Here is a 19,343-nt window from a genome sequence, read left to right as displayed (position 1 = left end):
TGTCAGCCCTGAAAACATACAAACAAGTAACATTATACAGACTGAGCAGGTTACATTTAGGAATATATATGGGAGGGTTTGTAGGGGAAAATGATGTATTTGCATTATAATTTCAAAAATAAAAGAAATAACTTTTTAAAAGAATAGGTAGAATTCAATGCTAAGGAAAAAAAGAACTAATCTTACAAATCAAAAATATTCAAAATCATTTGTAAGAAAAGTAAATTTATTCAGGGGTTGTGGGGGTGGCTTGGTGGCTATGAGTTCTTGGTGCTCTTTTGGAGGATCTGAGTTTTGATTTCCTTCATCCACTTCATGTGGCTCATCAAAGTGTTTATAATTCCAGATCCAATAGATCCAAAGCCCTCTTCTGGTCTCCAAGGGTACTGCACTCACATGGCATCCACTCATACTGATACATACACATATATGCATGAATAAAAATCTAAAAATTGTTCAAAATTGGAGCTGCTGATATGGCTTAGTTGGTACAGGCACTTGCCTAGTAACCTGACCCTGCATGGTGGAAGGAAAGAACTCACCCCTACATGTTGTCTTGTTGACCTCAGAATACATGCTGTGACATGTGAGCATCCTCACATACATACTGACACACATTGTATATAAATAATCAAAAAAATGAAACAATAAAACTGCCTTGAAATTGCATCTCATATCAGTCAGAATGGCAGTTACCGAGAAATGAATAACCAATGCTGGCAGAGATGCAGACACAAAAGGAAGCCTTATGCACTGCTGGTCCAGCCTTCCAAGTCACTATGGAGGCTCCTCAAGAACCTACCCATAGACCTACACATGGCTCAGCTATACTACACCCTAGTCTATATCCAAATGATGCTAAGATAATCCATCACTGAGAACTTGCACAATGATGTTTGCTGAAGAACTAGTCACCAAAGCCAAGTTATAAAACCAACCTAAATGTGTAGCAACAGAAAAATGGATAAAACATATGGGTCATATGCACGGTAGAATAATTTACACACAAAAAAGAATGGGAGAGGGTTGGGGGGGCAACGTAGGGGAGAAAGGATGTAATTATAATTTCAAAAAATAAAAATGATTTTAAAAAGGATGAAGTCATGTCATTTGCAAGAATATGGATGCAACTAGAAATAATCATTAAGCAAATTAAGTTGACTGCAAGAGGAAAATATTTCATTATTTCTTTCATTTGTGGGTACTGGATATTATAGATATAAAATATTATATATGTATAATATCTATATATAATATAGATATCGATGTATAATATAAAACTAGAAGCAAATTGGGGAATTATACGATATGCTTGCATATGTCAGTCCAAAAAGAAGGCAGTGAAGCGTGAGAAGAAAGCAAAGGTTTGCTCTGGACTCCAATAGACCTTAGCTATGGTTTTTTAGCAAGGTTTGTCTACCTTGGGATATGATCATTGTCACCATGCCTTATATGTACATTGAGACTAGCAAACAGTAGGAGCCAAGGTAGAGAAATATGAAGAGTTTGTGTGACAACGTGTTCATGCTCTGTGTATAGTAAACATTTATAACTCATTAGCTATATCAAGCACAGCATACAGTATCTGTTGGGGACTTTTGCGTTCCAGAAACAAGGTCAACTATTAAAATGCCAAGAATGTCTGTTATATCACCAAGTGTGGATAAGTTTGAAGGATTCTAGAACACTTCACCCCACTGTTGTGTGTTACATAAAGCACAGCCTAACTCTCCTCTCTCATGAAGCACAAGTATTATGTCAGGATGACTTTCTAGATGCCTTCCCAAGACATGACTGGGAATGTTCTGACCCAGCTGAGTGTCCAGCAGGAGGAGTTAATCAAATGTGACCCCCAGATTGACATTCTGGCTGCTCATGGGTCGAACACAGAAGACCAAAGGCTTTCTTTCAGTAGAGAAATCTCTCTAAAGGCATCAGAATTGTAGCATGAAAGCAAGGGCAAACATTGATTATGTTGCTTGCAAATGTGAGAGAACTATGAAAGCCATTGTCAATGCCAAGAGAGGCAGCCAGGACTTCAGAGGAGATGGCCCTGGCTTCAGATGATGAGCTGGTTTAAGAGTGATAGTTTCTGAACAGTGAGTAAAAACTGACATTTACTATGAACCCATTATGCAATTTAAAATTCTTAAGGATTTTGTTTTTGTCCCTTTGTCACCATCTAGGAGGAGTAGATCAAGCAAGGTGGGGCAAAAATCTTAGTTTTTCCTGTGTAAAGTGTGCACTTATGTAAATGTAAGTAAACTGTGTGTTGGATAAAATATTTCAGAAAAGGTATTAAAACGATGAGGCATGTTGTAAAAGCACACTTGGTTTAATTATGACAAGGCTAATAGCTAAGCATATTTAGCTCCGTTAGTTCCTGCCAGATTCTTATTGGTTGAGCAGAGTTACTCATCTCTATTTCACAAGTTAGGAGTTGGGAGCACAGAGTGCTCAAATGATTTCTCAGAAGTAACAGCACGAGATGTTCATGTCAGGATTTAAAATCCAGGCATAACGAATATAAAACGTATCCTTTCTCCCTCTTGTTTATTTTTTTTAAAATGTGTTCTTTAAAGTAGTGCAAGCACACATATTTCAAATGCCAAATGACACCTGAAGCATGCTTCCTCTCTCCACGACCACCATCCCTGCCCCTGGGTGGAACCTAGATTAGTTTCTTCCATATTACTCAGCATTTCTTATATAAACAAAGAATGTACAGAGAGACCATTTCTCTCTTTCTGGCAAATGCCCAGTATGCGTATGGTTCTGCATCTTGCTCTCTAATTTTTCATGGTTTCCCAAGGGACCTTCTTCTTCATTCCTTATTTTCAGGTTCAGGGACCTCTAGTAACTATGTGTGCCATGATTTACTTAGCTGCTTCTCTAATGGGGGCCACCCATGTTCTTTCAAAAAACCTCTAAACACAAAATAGAAATGCACAAAACGTCCAGCAATTGGAAAGATAAAATCCTTTCCTCAAAAACGAGAACACTGTGAGTGGAGGAGATGGTTCAAGAGGGACTTGCTGTGAGTCTCAGCATCCACACAAAAAGCCAGATGTGGCTGGAACTCCAGAACTCTCTCTGTCTCTGTCTCTGTCTCTGTCTCTGTCTCTCTTTGTGTGTGTGTGTGTGTGTGTGTGTGTGTGTGTGTGTGTGTGTGTGTGTGTTTTAGACTTGGTATGCAGAGACATGTACATCTTTATAGCTTGTTGCTAGAGCTTTCTTTGTCTCACCAGGTCTGGCAGCCACCTTGCCCCAAATAAGCACACAAAGACTTCCATTAATTATAAATGGCTAGGGATTCTTATTGGCTACCTCCCTCTAGACTATGAAACCATTTCTATTAATCTATGCATTTCTACATGGCCTTATCGTACTGTAGAATGCCTGACACATTGCCTACCTTTCCCAGAATTCTCCTTGTCTCCTAGCCCAGCCTATCTTCCTGCCTCTACAGGCTATTGGCTTAACAGTGCTTTCTTCATCAACCAATAAGAGAAACTTATATACAAAAGGGCATCCCCCCATCAATAGCTCACTTACCAGCCAATCTAGAGAAATGGGTGAGCTCTATGTTCAGTTGCACAACCTAAAGTAGGTGGGGAGTGACAGAAGACATCCTAAGACAACCTCCTGTCTCCATTCGCACTCCCCCACCACACACACATGGATTACATCAAAGGTGATAACTACCTTTAAAATAGTTTTGTTTAAAAATATAACACAAAGTCAGATACCCATACAATAGATCAGATATCTTGTCCTTCAAACACATTTATTGAAGTTGTGATCCTGAAGCCATGGCTCAAGGAGATGGGACTTCTGATAGATGATTGGGTAATGAGGATAGAATTTTCATGAATGGGATGAATACCTTTGGTAAGGATGCCCGAGTGCTTATGTCTTGCTTCTGACATATGAAGCCCAGTGGGCAGGCTCAGGAAGAATGGCCCATGAAGCTGCTTTTACTAGTTCCTTAACCCTCTAGAACCCTGACCCCAGACCTCTCAGGACTCAGGAGGATGAGAAATAAATTCCATTGCTTTTCGCTGTGATGGTTAATACTGATTATGAAATTTCTGGGTATATCTGTGAGGGAACTCTCAAAGGTTGGAAGACCCACTCTAACTGTGGATGATACCATTGTGCGGATTGGGGTTCAGGGGTGAATAAGGAGAAGGGGGACAGAGTCCTGCATTCATCTCTCTCTGCTTTCTGAATGCAGGAATAATGTGACCATCTGCCTCATACTCCTGTCGTGCTTTCCCTACTAGGTACACCCTACCATCTGTGACAAGTATACCCTCCAACTGTGAGCCAAAAGAAACCCATCCCCGCTCAAGTTGCCTTCGTCAGCTCTCTTGTCACAGAAATGAGAATAGTGGCTACAATATAATAGCCTCAGTAGTTTGTGGCATTAACTGCAGCAGCTTAAATGAATTACACAATCAACACCAACAAAAATATGCTTCACACCAGAGCAATGACATTAATGTGTCCTGGCCCAGAGACTTTAAAAGACTGAAAAAAAAAAAAAACAAAAACAAAACAGGGAGAATTACTTATATTTATTCAGCATATTGTAGCTTAGTATTTGTGGGTTTGAAGAATCAAACATTTAATACTGAATCATCCCCGAAGTGAGCCACTATATCGTATGCATGTTAAACTAGCCAGCTCCCTTGAGTAGCGGGGACACTGATTCTTATTAGGGCAAACCTGGATCCCCAATAATTTAAAGTGTCTCCAGATCACTTTACATCTTCTATTATCAATCTTCAAAACATCTTGTCAATTTTGTTTCCTTTTCTGAAAAAGGAAATGATCACTTCAATAACTGTGGATTTTTTTTTAAAGGATGCCCAACATAAAGTGATTCTGAACACTGACATATGAAGGACAAGCACTAAGAAAGGCCATAAAAATTCAGAGAAAAATACCCACGAGCTAGAGAGAACACTAACTTCTTCTAAAGGCAATGGGATGAAAGAGCACAGCATGTATACCTTTTTAACGGGGGCGGGGGATGCCAACAGCGGAATCAGAATGGTTGAGCTTAGGACCTTCCCAGAACACTGATAGGCATCCAGCTTAGTCGATTTAAACAGTATTTGAGGAAGACTTCTGGGCAATGCATGCTGAAGATGATTTTGTGAGGTACAGCCTTGGCAGGGGGAAAGGAGTGGAGGATGGTGTCAAAGGCACGCCCCAGGAGGATACATCTCTCCCTCACCATCAACACAGAAGAAAAACAAAGCTCCAAGAAGGTCCAGACACCAAATAGAACCTGGAAAGAAGGATTCTGTAGGAGCTGCTAGTTAACATGCTCTGATTAAACAACAGGACAACTATATAGTGGATTCGGTAAACATGGACGCGTGCAGTGACTACAGCTCAGATCATCCACAAGCGTGTGTCCCAGAAACAACCATCCTGAAAATATGGCATAATCATCCGCACCTCTTTTATTTACATATTACACATATGTAAAAATATATAACATCTGTATTTTGAAAAGTTGAGCCATGCTATAAATCCACTTTTCCATTGGCTTTTACCCCCCGTTTCTCCAATCTTTTTCTTACATTATGTACTCTTTAAAGGGTACTTTTAGTGCTTGGGTTCTGTAGAGTTTAATCAAAATTATCTGCTTCTTTTTTTCCACTTTAGAAATAGTACTATGGTAGCAATTCTTGTCATAAATTTCCTTATCTCTGTTTACTTCTTAAGAGAAGTAAAGGTGTACCAACAGGTCACATTCAGACTACTCAGTACACCCATTCCTATGACTCACCACCAGGAGTGTCTAGGGACAAACTTCCAACAAGCGTATCCAAGAGCTGCCAGCATTTTTGCATCACTCTCCCGTTTGTATTTATCCTTTGCAGCACTCATCTTTCAGGCACTACATCTTTTCCTCTAGGGCAGTGGTTCTCAACCTTCCTATTACTCTAACCCTCTAATGCAGTTCCTCATGTTGTGGAGACTGCCAGCCATAAAGTTATTTCATTGCTACTTCATAGTTGTTGTTATGCTATTGTTATATAAATGCCTGATAGGCAGGATATCTTATACACAACCTTCAAACGGTCCATGAACCACAGGTTGAGAACCGCTGCTCTACACAAATGGACTATTACTGGGTTAATCTAAATGCAATGACAGGAAACCTGGCTGACCTAGGTTTCTCCAGTATGCACACAATTACTATGTTTTGAACACTGAAAACTATCCAACGCTCTCAAAAACACTTTATCATCTTTTCATTTAAAATGATGCATGATGGGCAACGGAAGAAGAAAGAGCACAGCCGATAGAAGCTTATATCTATCAAATAGTAAGTAAATACGGAAGTTACATATAGTGGTACTTAGAGTTTTTTTCTTCCAAATTTTAGATTTTCTTGATATTTCAGGGTTATAGAGATCATATGTGCTCTCAATTATATTGAAGTTCCTCATGACAACATGGAGTTAAACAGCCCTAACCAGTCCAAATTTAAATTTCCCAGTCTCTATTTTAAATCACTCTATTCTCAAGGCATTAATAGAGTTTTCAAAATCTCTAAAGTATATGCATGCATTAATTCAGCTGAATGGAGGTACATTTAAAACATTTTCCCTCTCCTGGCCAATGAAAAGCAATGTAAAGCAAATATATCAAAATCTCATCTCTATCACTGGCCATATTAACTTTAGAGTTATTCAGATTCCAAGACCTCCTCAGAATTATCGTTCATATGAGGGCAGCCAGGACTTGGCTATTCAGTTGTGCACGCTGAACACCACACAACTCTGGAGGGAGCAATTGGACCCTGATCAATGTGATTGGTACTCTCTGGAGCCGTACAGTAAGCAAGCTATGCGGCTGCACGTGATAACCTTGAAGTTAGCGCCAGTAATTCCAACTGTGCGCCCATTACTTATTGATGCATGTTTCTCTCGGGTGAGCCATGAAAAAGAAAAGTTTTGGGGCGAAGTAGCCTTTAAAGCCACCTACTTCTTTGCTTTTAATGAAGAGAATTCTGTAAGGAAACAACAACCGATTTCCTGGCTCCCCTCTGGCACAACGATCACATTTTCCGTCTTCCCGGGGTCCCAGGCACCCACCCGCCAGGAGGCAGCAGGCTACCTTGTGTGAGTAGCTGCAGGTTTCTGACTTCTTCCCGCACCTTCAGTTGGAGCACCTGCTGGAGGATGTGCTGTCTCTGGTTCTCCTGGGCGATCCCCAAGCGTTCCAGCTTCTTGTCGGTGAGTCTCAGCAGGGCTCGCCCTGCAGGGGTTTAAGGGATGGAGAGAGATGCAAGTGAGCAATAACCTGGAGAATGACTTCCATCTTGGTTTTGGCTAGCCCGGCCAAAAATAAAAGTTTATAACTAAGTGCAGCCGATGTAGAACAGAGGGACCCCGGTGGTCCATGCTGACAGGACGGGTGATTTGCAGAGAGAAAACCCGCCTATGCAAAAGAGAGCCCTGGTTTTTATGAAATAGTGGCAATCCTCAGTGGACCCAAACAATGAGGTAGGTAAAACAGCGAACTTTCACTTGCATATTTGGGTCACCAATTGCAGGTTTCCATGGAAACAGTGCTCTTCACTGGGTGATGGGTTCTCAGGCTGGCCAGCGGAACCTTTATTGACACCCCAGCTGTAGAACTAGCTGCTCTGACAGTGCTTATGGGAACTCCTGCAGCAATTCAGTTTTTGTGAAATACACATATAAGGTCCAGTTTTAATCTGAAGGCATCAAGCTGGAGGGTAAGAGGAGACAAGGGAGGGATGCCATTCAGGAGGGCAAAACCAGGATCTCTGGTACCTAAAGATGCCAGAGATCTAGGTCTTGGCAACTCAGCACACCTCCCTTCCAACTGCATTTTGCCCCCAGATAGATGTCTGTGTGTTTTTTTCTTTTACCTTGATTTCTCTGAAGTCACTAAATTATGCCCCACTGTGCATTCACCTTGCACGAAGCATACTTCATTCCCAGGGCTTACTCTAAGAGAGCCATCTTGTTTAAACGCTCACAGCACTGCTTACTCTCCTTTTAGAGCCTCATCTGTCACACCTGTGGATCTGTTATCATTTCTATCATGAGGAGGAGAAAGCAGCAGCTGTCTGTGATCAAAGACAGTTTTGTATAGGTGTTGCAACTGTTTCAAAGTCCACACCCATGTCTTGGGTGTGTGCTGTTCTTTTCCTAAACACCACTCTCCCTTCCCTAAGATCCTTGTTTAGATCTGCATTAGAACTGCTTCTTAGCAAACTGCAACTCTGCTTCTTTATGAAGTAAGGCACTAAACAGTCTATCACCGGAGAAAAGAAACCAAACAACTAGGAGGTAAAGTTAATGGGCATTTCCATCAAAGGAACAAGGAAGTCCAGGATAGTAGCTTGGACAGCCTGCCAATAGACACAGGTGGATGGAGAGGAGCAGCCAGGAGAGTTCAATCTTCATCTTCCCTTCCCATTAACCCTTGCACAGAACACTGGTCTGTGCGAGGTTAGCAAAGCATTCCCAGGTCTTCAACTTAGGAGTTAAGGGGCAGATGTTCAAGATGTCTCTGTGGTTGGTTCTGTGCTTTTGTTGGATTATATTTTTTTGTGTGTCATCATTTTGAGCAGCTCTTGTAACAGTGTTCTGCTGGTTTAATGAGGGAGGAGGGCCACACTTCTAGCTCCTGGGTAGAAGATTTCTTCCTGCCCCATGGAATGCCAATGCCAAAATGAGGATGGGAACTCATCCACCACTTTCCTTTCCTTTCCTCTGTCCTGTTGTGCCTGATTTTAGGATCCAAAACTTTCTTTTTTTCCTGCCATGTTGTGCCTTTCCTTCTGGGATTGTTAAGTGAGCCCTGTGATAAAGTGTTTGCTGGTTTGCCTGTTCAGCTGTTTACACTGTGAAGGGGATATTGTTACAGAGAACACACCAGCCGTGGCTTTCTCACACCCTGTGAATGAATGTGTGGACTATGCCATAGTTTTACCTGTTGATATTGTCTGTCCAAAAATAAATTTTGAATGTTTCCACCCCCCCAAAAAAATAAAATAAAAAAAGATAAGCTAGGTTATATGCTGCATATGGTGACTTTAAATTATATTGCAACACTTACTGGTTTATCCTGACTGTTTTTTGTTTGTTTGTTTGTTTGTTTGCTTTTGAGAAATTGTCTTACCAAGTAGGCCATGCTTGCATTAAACTTCAAATCCTCCTGCCTTACCATCTCAAGTGCAGGAGGTGGGAGAACTGTGCTGGGCTTTATCCAGATGTTGACTGTGAGTCTACCTTCCTTGAACTCAGTAATCTTGATAATCAAAGCAAAGGTAGGTAGAAAAAGTGCTTATATGTCTCATCTCACCAACAGAATGCTTGGTCTGCAGTCATTTATTAGCCCAAAACAATGGTGTGGCCCTTTCTACTGATGGTTTGGGAAGGTGTGTGTGTGTGTGAGTGTGTGTGTGTGTGTGTGTGTGTGTGTGTGTGTGTGTGTGTGTGTGTGTGTGTGTATTGAAGTGATCTCCATCTACTATGACATTCTGACAGAAGAAGCCCCATAGATACAGCTCAGGCTTGGTTCCACTAGATGGTCATGGTGATCATAAAAAAGGAACAAGAGGAGAAGAGCAGACAAACTCCCTTCCCATTGCTTTCTGAAGCAAGAGAGTTAACAGCACCAGAAGATGGTGCAGTCTAATTTGTTACTTTGCATGGCCAAAAAGGTTTTTGTAAAGGTGAGTGAAGTATAGAGACTCCAAGATTTGAGAATATCATATATCACCCGGGCAGCCCATCAAGTGTCACTATAAAGGAACAGAGAAAGGGAGAGAGGAGGGAAGGAAGGGATGGAGGGAGGGGGGCAGGAGAGAGGGGAGATGGCAATGAAAACAGAAATCAGAGTGAAGTGGCCAGAAGGGTCCCCATAGGTACAAAAGGCTAAGATTCCAAAATCGCTTCTCTCCCACACACTCCAAATGCCATCCCACCACTATGCCACTTTGAGCCCCATGACAGCCATTTTTTGAACTTCTGAATTTCATAAATGGAAGATGATAGGCATGAATAATTTTAAGCCTCTGTTTGTTACAGCAGCAGTTATCCTCATGAACGGAATTGACATCATTTTAAGAACTCAAATCAACTTGTGCAAGCTGAAGCCTGAAAAGAATCCCAGCACGGATGGATGGGGAGGTGGACAACAAGTGTCACCCCCAGCTGAGAAGATACTGGCAATTCATGGCTTCTGGGAAAAGGAGAGTTAGTTTGCCTTAAGGGTGTGCCCAGGCCTGGTAGGTCAACCATGCTCCAGGCGATGTTCCCAGGCCCAGTGGCATTTGGGCAACATAGATTTAATTCAATTTTTTAAGGACATGAAGTTTAATGGGTAAGTCAATGAGAGTGGGTCTGGAGGAGCTAGAGCAATGATGATATATATGATCAAAATACATGTTTATGAATAAAGTGTGAGGGCATAGAATTCTCTAAGAATGCATAAAACTATCTTAAAAATAACTCAAATAGAGAGCTCTTTCCTTTTCCAGTTCCTATGTGGGGGTCATAATGAAAAGCAGAGAACACATGGTAGTTAAGGAACAGGAACCTTGAGTCTGGGTCTGTCTGTGGAGGTGACACTGGAACTTGGGAGAAAGAGGAGGGAATTGAAGTGTCAAGGAAGACCGAGCAATGGAGAATGCCACTAGTAGCGATAGGGCAAAAGTAGGAAGCAGGGTCTGAGAGGAGGCCAGGACAGAGATCAAGAGGGCCTGGCAGGCTTGGGGAGGACTGGAGATTAAAGAGTGACCAGTTCTGAGCAAAGGTAACTTGGGCGTTACACCATGTCTTCACTGGATCTTCACTGGTTCTTATGAGGCTGGGACATGGAGAAAAGTCAAAACAGGAAGTAATGTGGTACCACAAAGCCAGGAGGTATGGCAGGAGCGGTAAGGCTCCTGGCTCTGGATTTATGACTTTACAATTCCTAGAAGTAGCAGGGAGGAAAGAAGGCCCTCAGTTCCCACTCAGGTTTCCTCGCTAATCCACAATGGCTGGTGGCCCCTTTTATGAGCAGGAAACTGAGTCACTCTTCAGGAAAGGATGTGATGGAGACAGGAAATCATGGCCTGTTCCTGCCTTTCTATCTCCAGCAAACATCTGGAACAGGTAGAGACCTAAAAAAGAAGGTGATTAAAATGTCCTTTGTTCCCTTTAATATTCTCATTCCTTCAGGGCTGGCCTCAAATCCCCAAAGCATTGAGCTAGCAGGAAGCATTGGTAAATCATGGTAGGAATTACAGAAATAAGAGGTTATAGCTAAGACCCAACCTCTGCGTGGATTATCCAGATCAAATGCTGTTAAAAATATTCACAGGACCCCTTGACTTGGGCTAGGGAAGACTCCATTTAGATGCTCACACAGCAGAAACTTGGCTGTGGTGTTCTGGTAGCAACCTTGAAATATTTGAGTGTTGCTGCATCTGAAGCTCCAGTCTGTCCATAAAGGCATTATTGTGCATGGCTCTCTGGCATACCAATTCCATAAACATAGGCATGATGGCTAACTTCATAAGCCAACTTGACTGGACCGTGAAACATCCAGATACTTACTTACTTAATATTCTGAGTGTTTCCAGATCAATAATTATTTTTTAATTTCATATAGGTGTACCATATTTAAACTATTCCCCCTTCCCTCCAGCTCCTTCTATGTACCACTCCCAACTACCCATTTCCTCTCAAATTCATAGACTTCTAAAAATCATTATTGTTACATATATGTGTGTGTATACAAATACAAATAATTACCTAAATGCGGCTGGCTGTGTACATTTAGCTCCTATGTTCATTTTTTTAAGACTTACTACTTGGTATTGGATAATCAATCAGGGGGATAATACCTGGGGAAGACTGATTCACCCTCTCTTAGCAATCATTAATTCCCTCGATCTCTTCATCTAAGGGTAGGGCCTTGTGAGATTTCCCTAATCAGAATTGGTAAGGCAATTGGTATTCAGGTTCTGCTTAAGCAGCTACACTGCTGAGAGTTCATGGTGCATCTTTCTTGTCTTATATAGATGACAATCTTGTAGCAGATGTTCTGGTCCTTTGGCTCTCATAGTCATTCCAACCCCTCTCTGACGATGTTCCCTGAGCCTTAGGTCATTGAAACTAGAGCAAACCTACTACTGCCACTTTCCTGAACCAGGGTTTAGCTGCATTCTTAACACTTAATCTTATGCCCACATAGAATTGTGGCTCATCAAGGAAACTTTCTTTTGCAGTAGATGGGGACTATTACAGGATGCTACATCTGGTCAAAGTGCAGAGAAACACTGACCAAGAGGTGCTTGGCCCCAACTGTTACATCTACAATACAACCCCTACCTAAGGCTCAAAGATTGGTACTTAAAGTGATAGGATAGATAGGGCAGATTGCTTCCTATAATGTATAGCAGTTCTTGCCTCCCAGATCAAATGAGGACATCAGCTTAACAGATTTTGAATTTGGCACACACACACACACACACACACACACACACACACACACACACACTTATCCCACTGTTTTTCTGAAGAATTGTAATGCTGTATACATTTTCCTTGTCAGGTTCCCTATGCTGGCAGATCATTGTACTTATAAAATACATATTAAATACATACTCTTAAGCACTGCTTAATTAAGTAATGTTAAGATTATTTTCTTTTCCAGAGTGTTGATGACTTCCCATTTCCAGGTCTTTAAATTATTGTCTTTTTTGATGTAAGGGACTTGATTGGAAACTTCCAAATAAAACACACAAGTGAATCTGGCAGCTGCATTGGTTGGTGATGACATATGAACACCTGCTGTCCAAAAGAACAGACATCTTGAGGTTGAGTACCTGACCTTCCTGAAGGATGAAGGCAGGTAAGGGCTTTGTTCTGGATTTAAACAGACACACCACAAACCATCGCCAGCTCAGGTGAGCCAGTGGCATGGTGGTGGGGGGGGCAGAAAGCACAAGTGAAGTAAAGGAGCAAGTTAACAGTTCTCTTTGTTGCTATTCCAAATTACCATGAATTCCTGCACTTAACATGACAAAAATTTGTTCCATAGAGATAGGGAAACCAGAATCTCAACACCAGTTTCACTGGGCTAAAACTAAGGCACAGTAGAGCCATATGCCCTCCAGAAGCCAGCAGGGGGCAAAATCTGGTTTTCAGTACTTTAGTTCTTCCAGGGTTCCTTCGGTTGTGGCCACATCACCATAAACTTTGCCTTCATTTCACATTGCTTTCTGCTCATATAAGTGAGGAGGTTCTTTCTAGCCAGCCTGGTCTTGCAGCTGCCTCAACCCCAAATAAGCACACAGAGTCTATATTAATTATAAAACTGATGGCTGGTGTCTAGAGCTTCTTATTGGCTAGCTCTGTCTTAATTATTAACCTATTTTTATTAATCTAAGTATTACCATGTGGTCTTATCATACCAGAGAAGGGTCTGGACCTGTTACTCCTTTGGTGGCCTACATGGTGACTATTCTGGCAGGCTCCCTCTGCCTACCTTTCCCAGAATTCTGTCTCCTAGTCCTGCCTATCTTCCTGCCTCATTGGCCAACAGAGAAACATATATACAGAAGGACATCCCCCTGTAGGGGACAGCTAGAAGCTGGCTACAGGTGTGCCTAACCACACCCTGACGTGCGTGGCCAAGGTTAGGTCAGGATGACGAGAGATAGGGTTAAAAGGGACAGACAAGGCACATGGGAGCCCCTTCTCTCTGGCCTCCCTGCCTTGCTGCCTCTGGCATGCTCTGGCTTGTGTTTGGCTGGTGTTTATCTAATAAAGGATATCTTAATATCTCAGGTTACAAAGCTCTTTCATTATCTCCTATCACATAATACACACACACACACACACACACACACACACACACACACACACACATATATATATATATATATATATATATATATATATATATATATTTTTTTTTCCTAACTTGTGGTTGGCAGTAATACCACCTGAATAATCCAGGATAATTGGCTCATGTGGAGATCCTTGGTCACACCTGCAAAGACACTTTGCTTAGAAGATAAGGACAAGTGTCAAGCATTGGGCACTGCTGTCTTTGTAGGTCTTTCTCCAGTCAACTGAAACTGGAAGGCACTTTGTAGTATTTTGTGTATGGCACAGGATTCCATGTCCACATGGAGAAGTGATGCTCAGTTAAAGAGGCTTCAGGTCTGGGTATGTCTCTGAGCTTCAAGTCCAGCCTGGTCCTGGGTGTCCATCAACTCATAGATTGCTATATCAGACACTATCACAGGTTTTCCAGATAATGGTTACATGCTGACTGTGTTAATGGAAATGTTGGCATGGACTGTAGGTGTGGCTTCAGTTTTGTCCCTTCTGCAATTCCTCAGTGTCACTTTTCCTGGGAGATGCACTGAATTACAGGGTATCTTGTCTTCTGCAAATGATTCCCGGGCTAGTCTCCAATAAATAGTCAGTGTGTATTGAGTTATTGCAAATCGAGTTAGTTCAAATCCACTCCCAGGAAAGGCCTAAGTTATGCACTAACCAGGCCTTCCCATTCAGAGCGAGTACCAGTATGGTGATCATACAATCAGCATTATTTAGCCAAACCTGTTGTCCCATTACTCCAAAATGGGTATATTTAGGCCCAAGAAACAAGGAGAAAGTAGAAAATAATAAATGCATGAGGTCATGAGATAATAGATATGGATTAAGATTCAGTAAGGCATGATCTGAGTTTTAGCTTCCTCACTTTCAAAATGTGGATAAAAACAACACTCCTCCACAGACTGCAACAATACAATGGAAGAAAACATATGTACATCCTCTGTACCCTGGAACCATTGGGATAATGCAAATTTAGTGTCACAGATGTTTGGCTGGCTGCTGCCTCTTCACACTCACAGAACTCCTGTTCCTTCTCCTGTGACAGCGATAACAATAGCAAACATTTACTATGTGTTAAACACCATCCTAAGAGCTTTACATAGATTATCTCATTTTTAATGATTCTGTGAAAGTACCATGTTTATCCATGGCTGATTAGGGGCTATAAAACACCTAAAAGCTGCTGTTCTATGTCGTATTAAGAAGATGCAAATTTGGGAGAGGCCATGCTACTCAGCATCCTCTAACCAATGGCTCTGGAATTCTACACATGACCCTCACATCCTCCTTGTGGTGGACTGAATGAGAACGCGTTCCCCACTCCCCAACTCCACCAGGCTATGGATTTGATTCCTTGGTCCCCAGTTGGTGGCACCATTGCAGGGGGTGTGGCCTTTCTGGAAAGTGGGTTTTGAGCATTTAGTCACAGAAATAGAAAAGAAACGAATATAGTCACCAAGCCCATTTCTGCTACTTCTTGTATAGGGACTCGGGTTAGTGGGTTGGAGCGTCTGAGGGGTTAAGAAAAAAGGGGACCATGAACACACCACCACCACGCAGTGGAGAGTGACAGAGGATGCGGGGAGTGGTGGCTTTGACAGCTACTGTTCAACAAGTTCATCTATTCTTTTATCACAGACTACATGCATATCATGGATGGCCCTTGCTCCTCTATTAAAGAATTAGGAAGACAGTGAAAGAGATGAATTTCACATCAGCGACAAAGCACTGTTTTGTTTTGCTGTGATCCCATGCATGTGGCACTTTATGGTATTTCAGGGGACTTTGAGCAAAGGACAGAAGCCATTGAGATGAATAGGAGAGAGGAGGGAATTTAAGGCATAGGAAACAGACTCTGAGAAACAGAAAGGTATACTCAGGAGCTCTGAGAAACTCTCCATTGCTGGATATGAAGAGTATGATGGAAGGAAGGAAGGCAGGAAGGAAGGAAGGCAGGCAGGAAGGAAGGCAGGAAGGAAGGAAGGCAGGCAGGAAGGAAGGAAGGAAGAAAGGATGGAAGGAAGGAAGGAAGGAGGGAGGGCGGGAAGGAGGGAGGCACACGTGGGTCTTCTGTGCCTCTCAGGCAACTCTTGGTCTCAGCATCCCCATTCCCCTCCTACAATAAAAGAGAACAGTGGGCTGGAAGAAATGATGCTTGTGTAATCACAAACCCAATCAAGATCATTAGCACCTCTAGTGTTTAATCTCTATGGCTTCCCTCTCTGTCACTGTAAGAGAACTTCTCTTTCATATTTTGAGAGCTGCTCTTTCTCCTTTGGGGAAAGTTTTGACAATTAAAAAGATAATAAAAAGAATTCCCCTGCAGTATTTTTCAGCTCTTGAGAAAAGTATCACAGCCTTGCTTATTGTGTTTATTTTGATTTCCAGTTTTCTTTCTACACCTTGCCACAGTGCAAGCTCAGTGAAAATGGGGCTTCACTGCTGTTTCCAAGTACCTAACCAGAGTCTGCCTCCATACTGACACTAAATAAATATTTGTTAAATTAATGTTGCGTGGATGTGACTCAGACAGAGCAAATCTAAGCTCCTTACTGGAACTATCCTGGTTGCTAAGAGGAAAGTTCTCTCTCCTGCTAGACCATCTCCCAAGGCAGAATATAATATAGATTTGCCGTTAGTGGTTGTCTTTGTTGTTATATGCAGAGAACTGGCTAGGGAATTAAGTCAACAGTAAGCAAAGCTGAGAAAGTGGAAGAGAAACAGGAGACTGAGAGGAAGTGGGTAGACGGGGTGGGAGACAATGTTATTTGATTTTCTCAATGCAGCCTTGCCTGAGGTCAGACACCCTGAGTTTCTCAGTTACAAAAGTCAATATATGATGAGGGAGGGAGCAGAGATGGTTGAATGGTGAGTGGCAGGTTCTATTTTCTGTGTCACTGTCAGCCAAGCTGCTGCTGATTCGCCATTCCCATCTGAAGAAAAGAAATCTTGTATAAGTGAATAGAAACGGTAAGGCTCTGGTGTTTCACACAAGTTAGTCATTGGGAAATATTGGCCTTTTAATTATTATCCTTTAGAATGTACTTGGAATTCACCTCAGATTTGACCATATACTTTTCTGTCTGCTTCACGTGCCCAGAGGGTCCTGTCCTCCTTATCCAATTACTGCAGAGGTCACAAATTCAAATGCTTTGGTTATGAGGATAATGTAATTGTGTGAGGAGAACTGCTCCAAGGGACCATTGAAATTAGTTGGGCTGCACAGTTTGATTTTCCTTCTGAAACAGACAATTTGAACCTTTTTTTTTTTTTTTGCTCTGTAAAAATACAGTTAGAATATGGGGCATCTATTGCTGCTGCCTCTGTTTTAAGTTACAAATAACTGAAAATTCACAAGTTTTATGAAATCTACCAGTTTAAAAAAACACCTGTGTTTCTCACACTACTAGAGCCAAGCAAATCATGTATATGGGTCATATGTGTCTCACAAACTGACACTTCCAATGTCTTACCTTCTATCACCTCTCCCTCACCGTGTCTCTCCTTCTTTTAGTGGGAACAAACTCTGCTGGCTTTGTCTCAACTGTCTGTAGGAATAGGATCTGGGCTTTGCCACTGCAGTTCTGTGCAGCCCATTCTAAATGAACAGTTCACTGTGTCCCAGGGTAGTGAAGGGCCTTTAGAATTCTTTGATTGCCTAAAAATACACCACAAATTCATCTTCCTAACCCCACAGCCCAATATCCCTGATTCCTTAAAGGTGACAACAAATCCCCTAGTACCCGCACAAGCAAGGACTCAAAGGTCAGCCAACCCATTACGTCATTTCCTGGCAAGAAGGCAAGGCCAATATATTTCCTTTCTCTTCTACCTGAGAGCACAGCCCACCACCCAGCCTGGACAGTCACTTGGTGAGACTCAGAATGATTGGTACCTGATTGCATGCCCTTTTTTTGGCATGAGGAAGAGAAGGGTTAGTGGAAATTTGCACTGTGGTTACTGTAAGTAATTTACTGGACTGATTTAACCAGTCCTAGGTACAAAACCTGTTTTACACAGTCTACTTTTTTAGCTGACTATATTCAGGTGCTGATGATGCTAATAGGAGGGAATTGGAATAAAATTAATTCCCATCTAAAGTATAAATTCAGAAAGAAATTACTTATAGTACCTTTCAAATGAAGTGAAAACATGGGCCTGTTACTTTTAGCCTCTTGAAAAGTTAAATATTTTTATTTTGCTAATTGCAGTTACCAAATCATCTCCAAAAATTATTTTTAAAAATCCCCTGAAACATTTGGGGGGCGTGTTTTCATCTCTTAGAAGACTCAGTAATAACTTCTCTTGTACCTCAGAGCAGTCAGAAGGTTTTTGGTTGGTTGTTTGTTTTGCAAGGAAGTCTCATACCAACCTAATGGAGGTTGTAGCTGAAGATTCATGGCACAATAGACAGCCTTCAAGGCCTTTCTGCTTTTGATGGGCAAACCAAACCTCATGGTCCCTTTGCTTTTATTTGTCAGCATTCATCTGCATTGTGAGAATCTTTGTTGATTGAGTGTCACGAGGTAAATGATGACTTGCAAGCTTGGCATGTTTTAAAATTAATTATCAAGAATCGTCTGAGATGCATACGACAAGTATTTCTCCCTCCTCAACATCCACTCATAGTCATAGCTACAACAGACCAACACATGTAGTCATTTTTTATACTGAAAAGAACAGGTACAGCACATGTTGGGGTGAACAAGTGAATTAATTTAAAATAGTGTACATGGCCAAAGCCACATTTAAATGCTGGGTGTAAGTTGACTGTCTTTTAAGGTGGAGAGGCTTGTTTTACCTTGTCCTTTTGGTTGTGCATGTCTCTGTGTGTGCAGATGTACATGTGTGTATAGGGGTTATTCAAATGTATGTCAATGTCAGAGGGCAGCCTCAGTTCATCCTTAGTGTTTGTGCTTTTAAAAATTTTTGGAATAAGTTCTCTTGTTGGCCTGGAACTCATCAACTAGGCTAGACTAGACACTCAGAAAACACCAGGGATTTGCTTGTCTCCACATTCCCAGTGCTGGGATTACTAGCACAATGTACAGTTTTTATTATTATTTAAACATGGGTTCTCAGTATAGAACTCAATTCCTTATGCTTTCAAGGCAAAACTTTATCAACTAAGTTATCTGTGATGTCCTCCTTACCTTCTGCATACTCAAAGTCCATTCATCAGTATGGATTAGTGACTGGGTCTACATACATAGATGCACTACAGGAGAAACAGAAAGTGTTCTGGCTTTCACAGATACCAGGCCATCAAATCAGTAGCAATGAATATATGAATGACGAAACCTGGCGTCAATGACAATGAAGACCATGAGACCTACAAGAAAACTCTAACAAAAAGAAAGAGGCCTCGAGTTTGGAGGACAGGGCTAACCCTGTGCTTGATTACCCAGTGATTAGCTACACAGCCATTGGTCAACA

The 19,343-nt window shown here is 41.7% G+C and overlaps 1 protein-coding gene across 4 annotated transcripts in view; it reads right to left on the bottom strand.

Annotated features, from left to right (window-relative positions):
• Positions 1–19,343, bottom strand: part of Samd12 (sterile alpha motif domain containing 12) — a 432,434-nt gene that overhangs the window by 188,776 nt on the left and 224,315 nt on the right. For all 4 annotated transcript variants that reach the window (XR_004771266.1, XM_027431413.2, XM_027431412.2 and 1 more), the window contains exon 4: positions 7,144–7,284. Coding sequence is in view for 3 of the 4 variants with exons in the window: in XM_027431413.2 (XP_027287214.1) it covers positions 7,144–7,284 (141 nt within the window). In the remaining variant the exon portion in view is untranslated. The remainder of the gene's footprint in view (positions 1–7,143; positions 7,285–19,343) is intronic.

Source organism: Cricetulus griseus, chromosome 10 (assembly GCF_003668045.3).
Source record: "Cricetulus griseus strain 17A/GY chromosome 10, alternate assembly CriGri-PICRH-1.0, whole genome shotgun sequence".
Classification (NCBI taxonomy): domain Eukaryota; kingdom Metazoa; phylum Chordata; class Mammalia; order Rodentia; family Cricetidae; genus Cricetulus; species Cricetulus griseus.
This window is presented reverse-complemented; position numbering and strand designations above follow the sequence as displayed.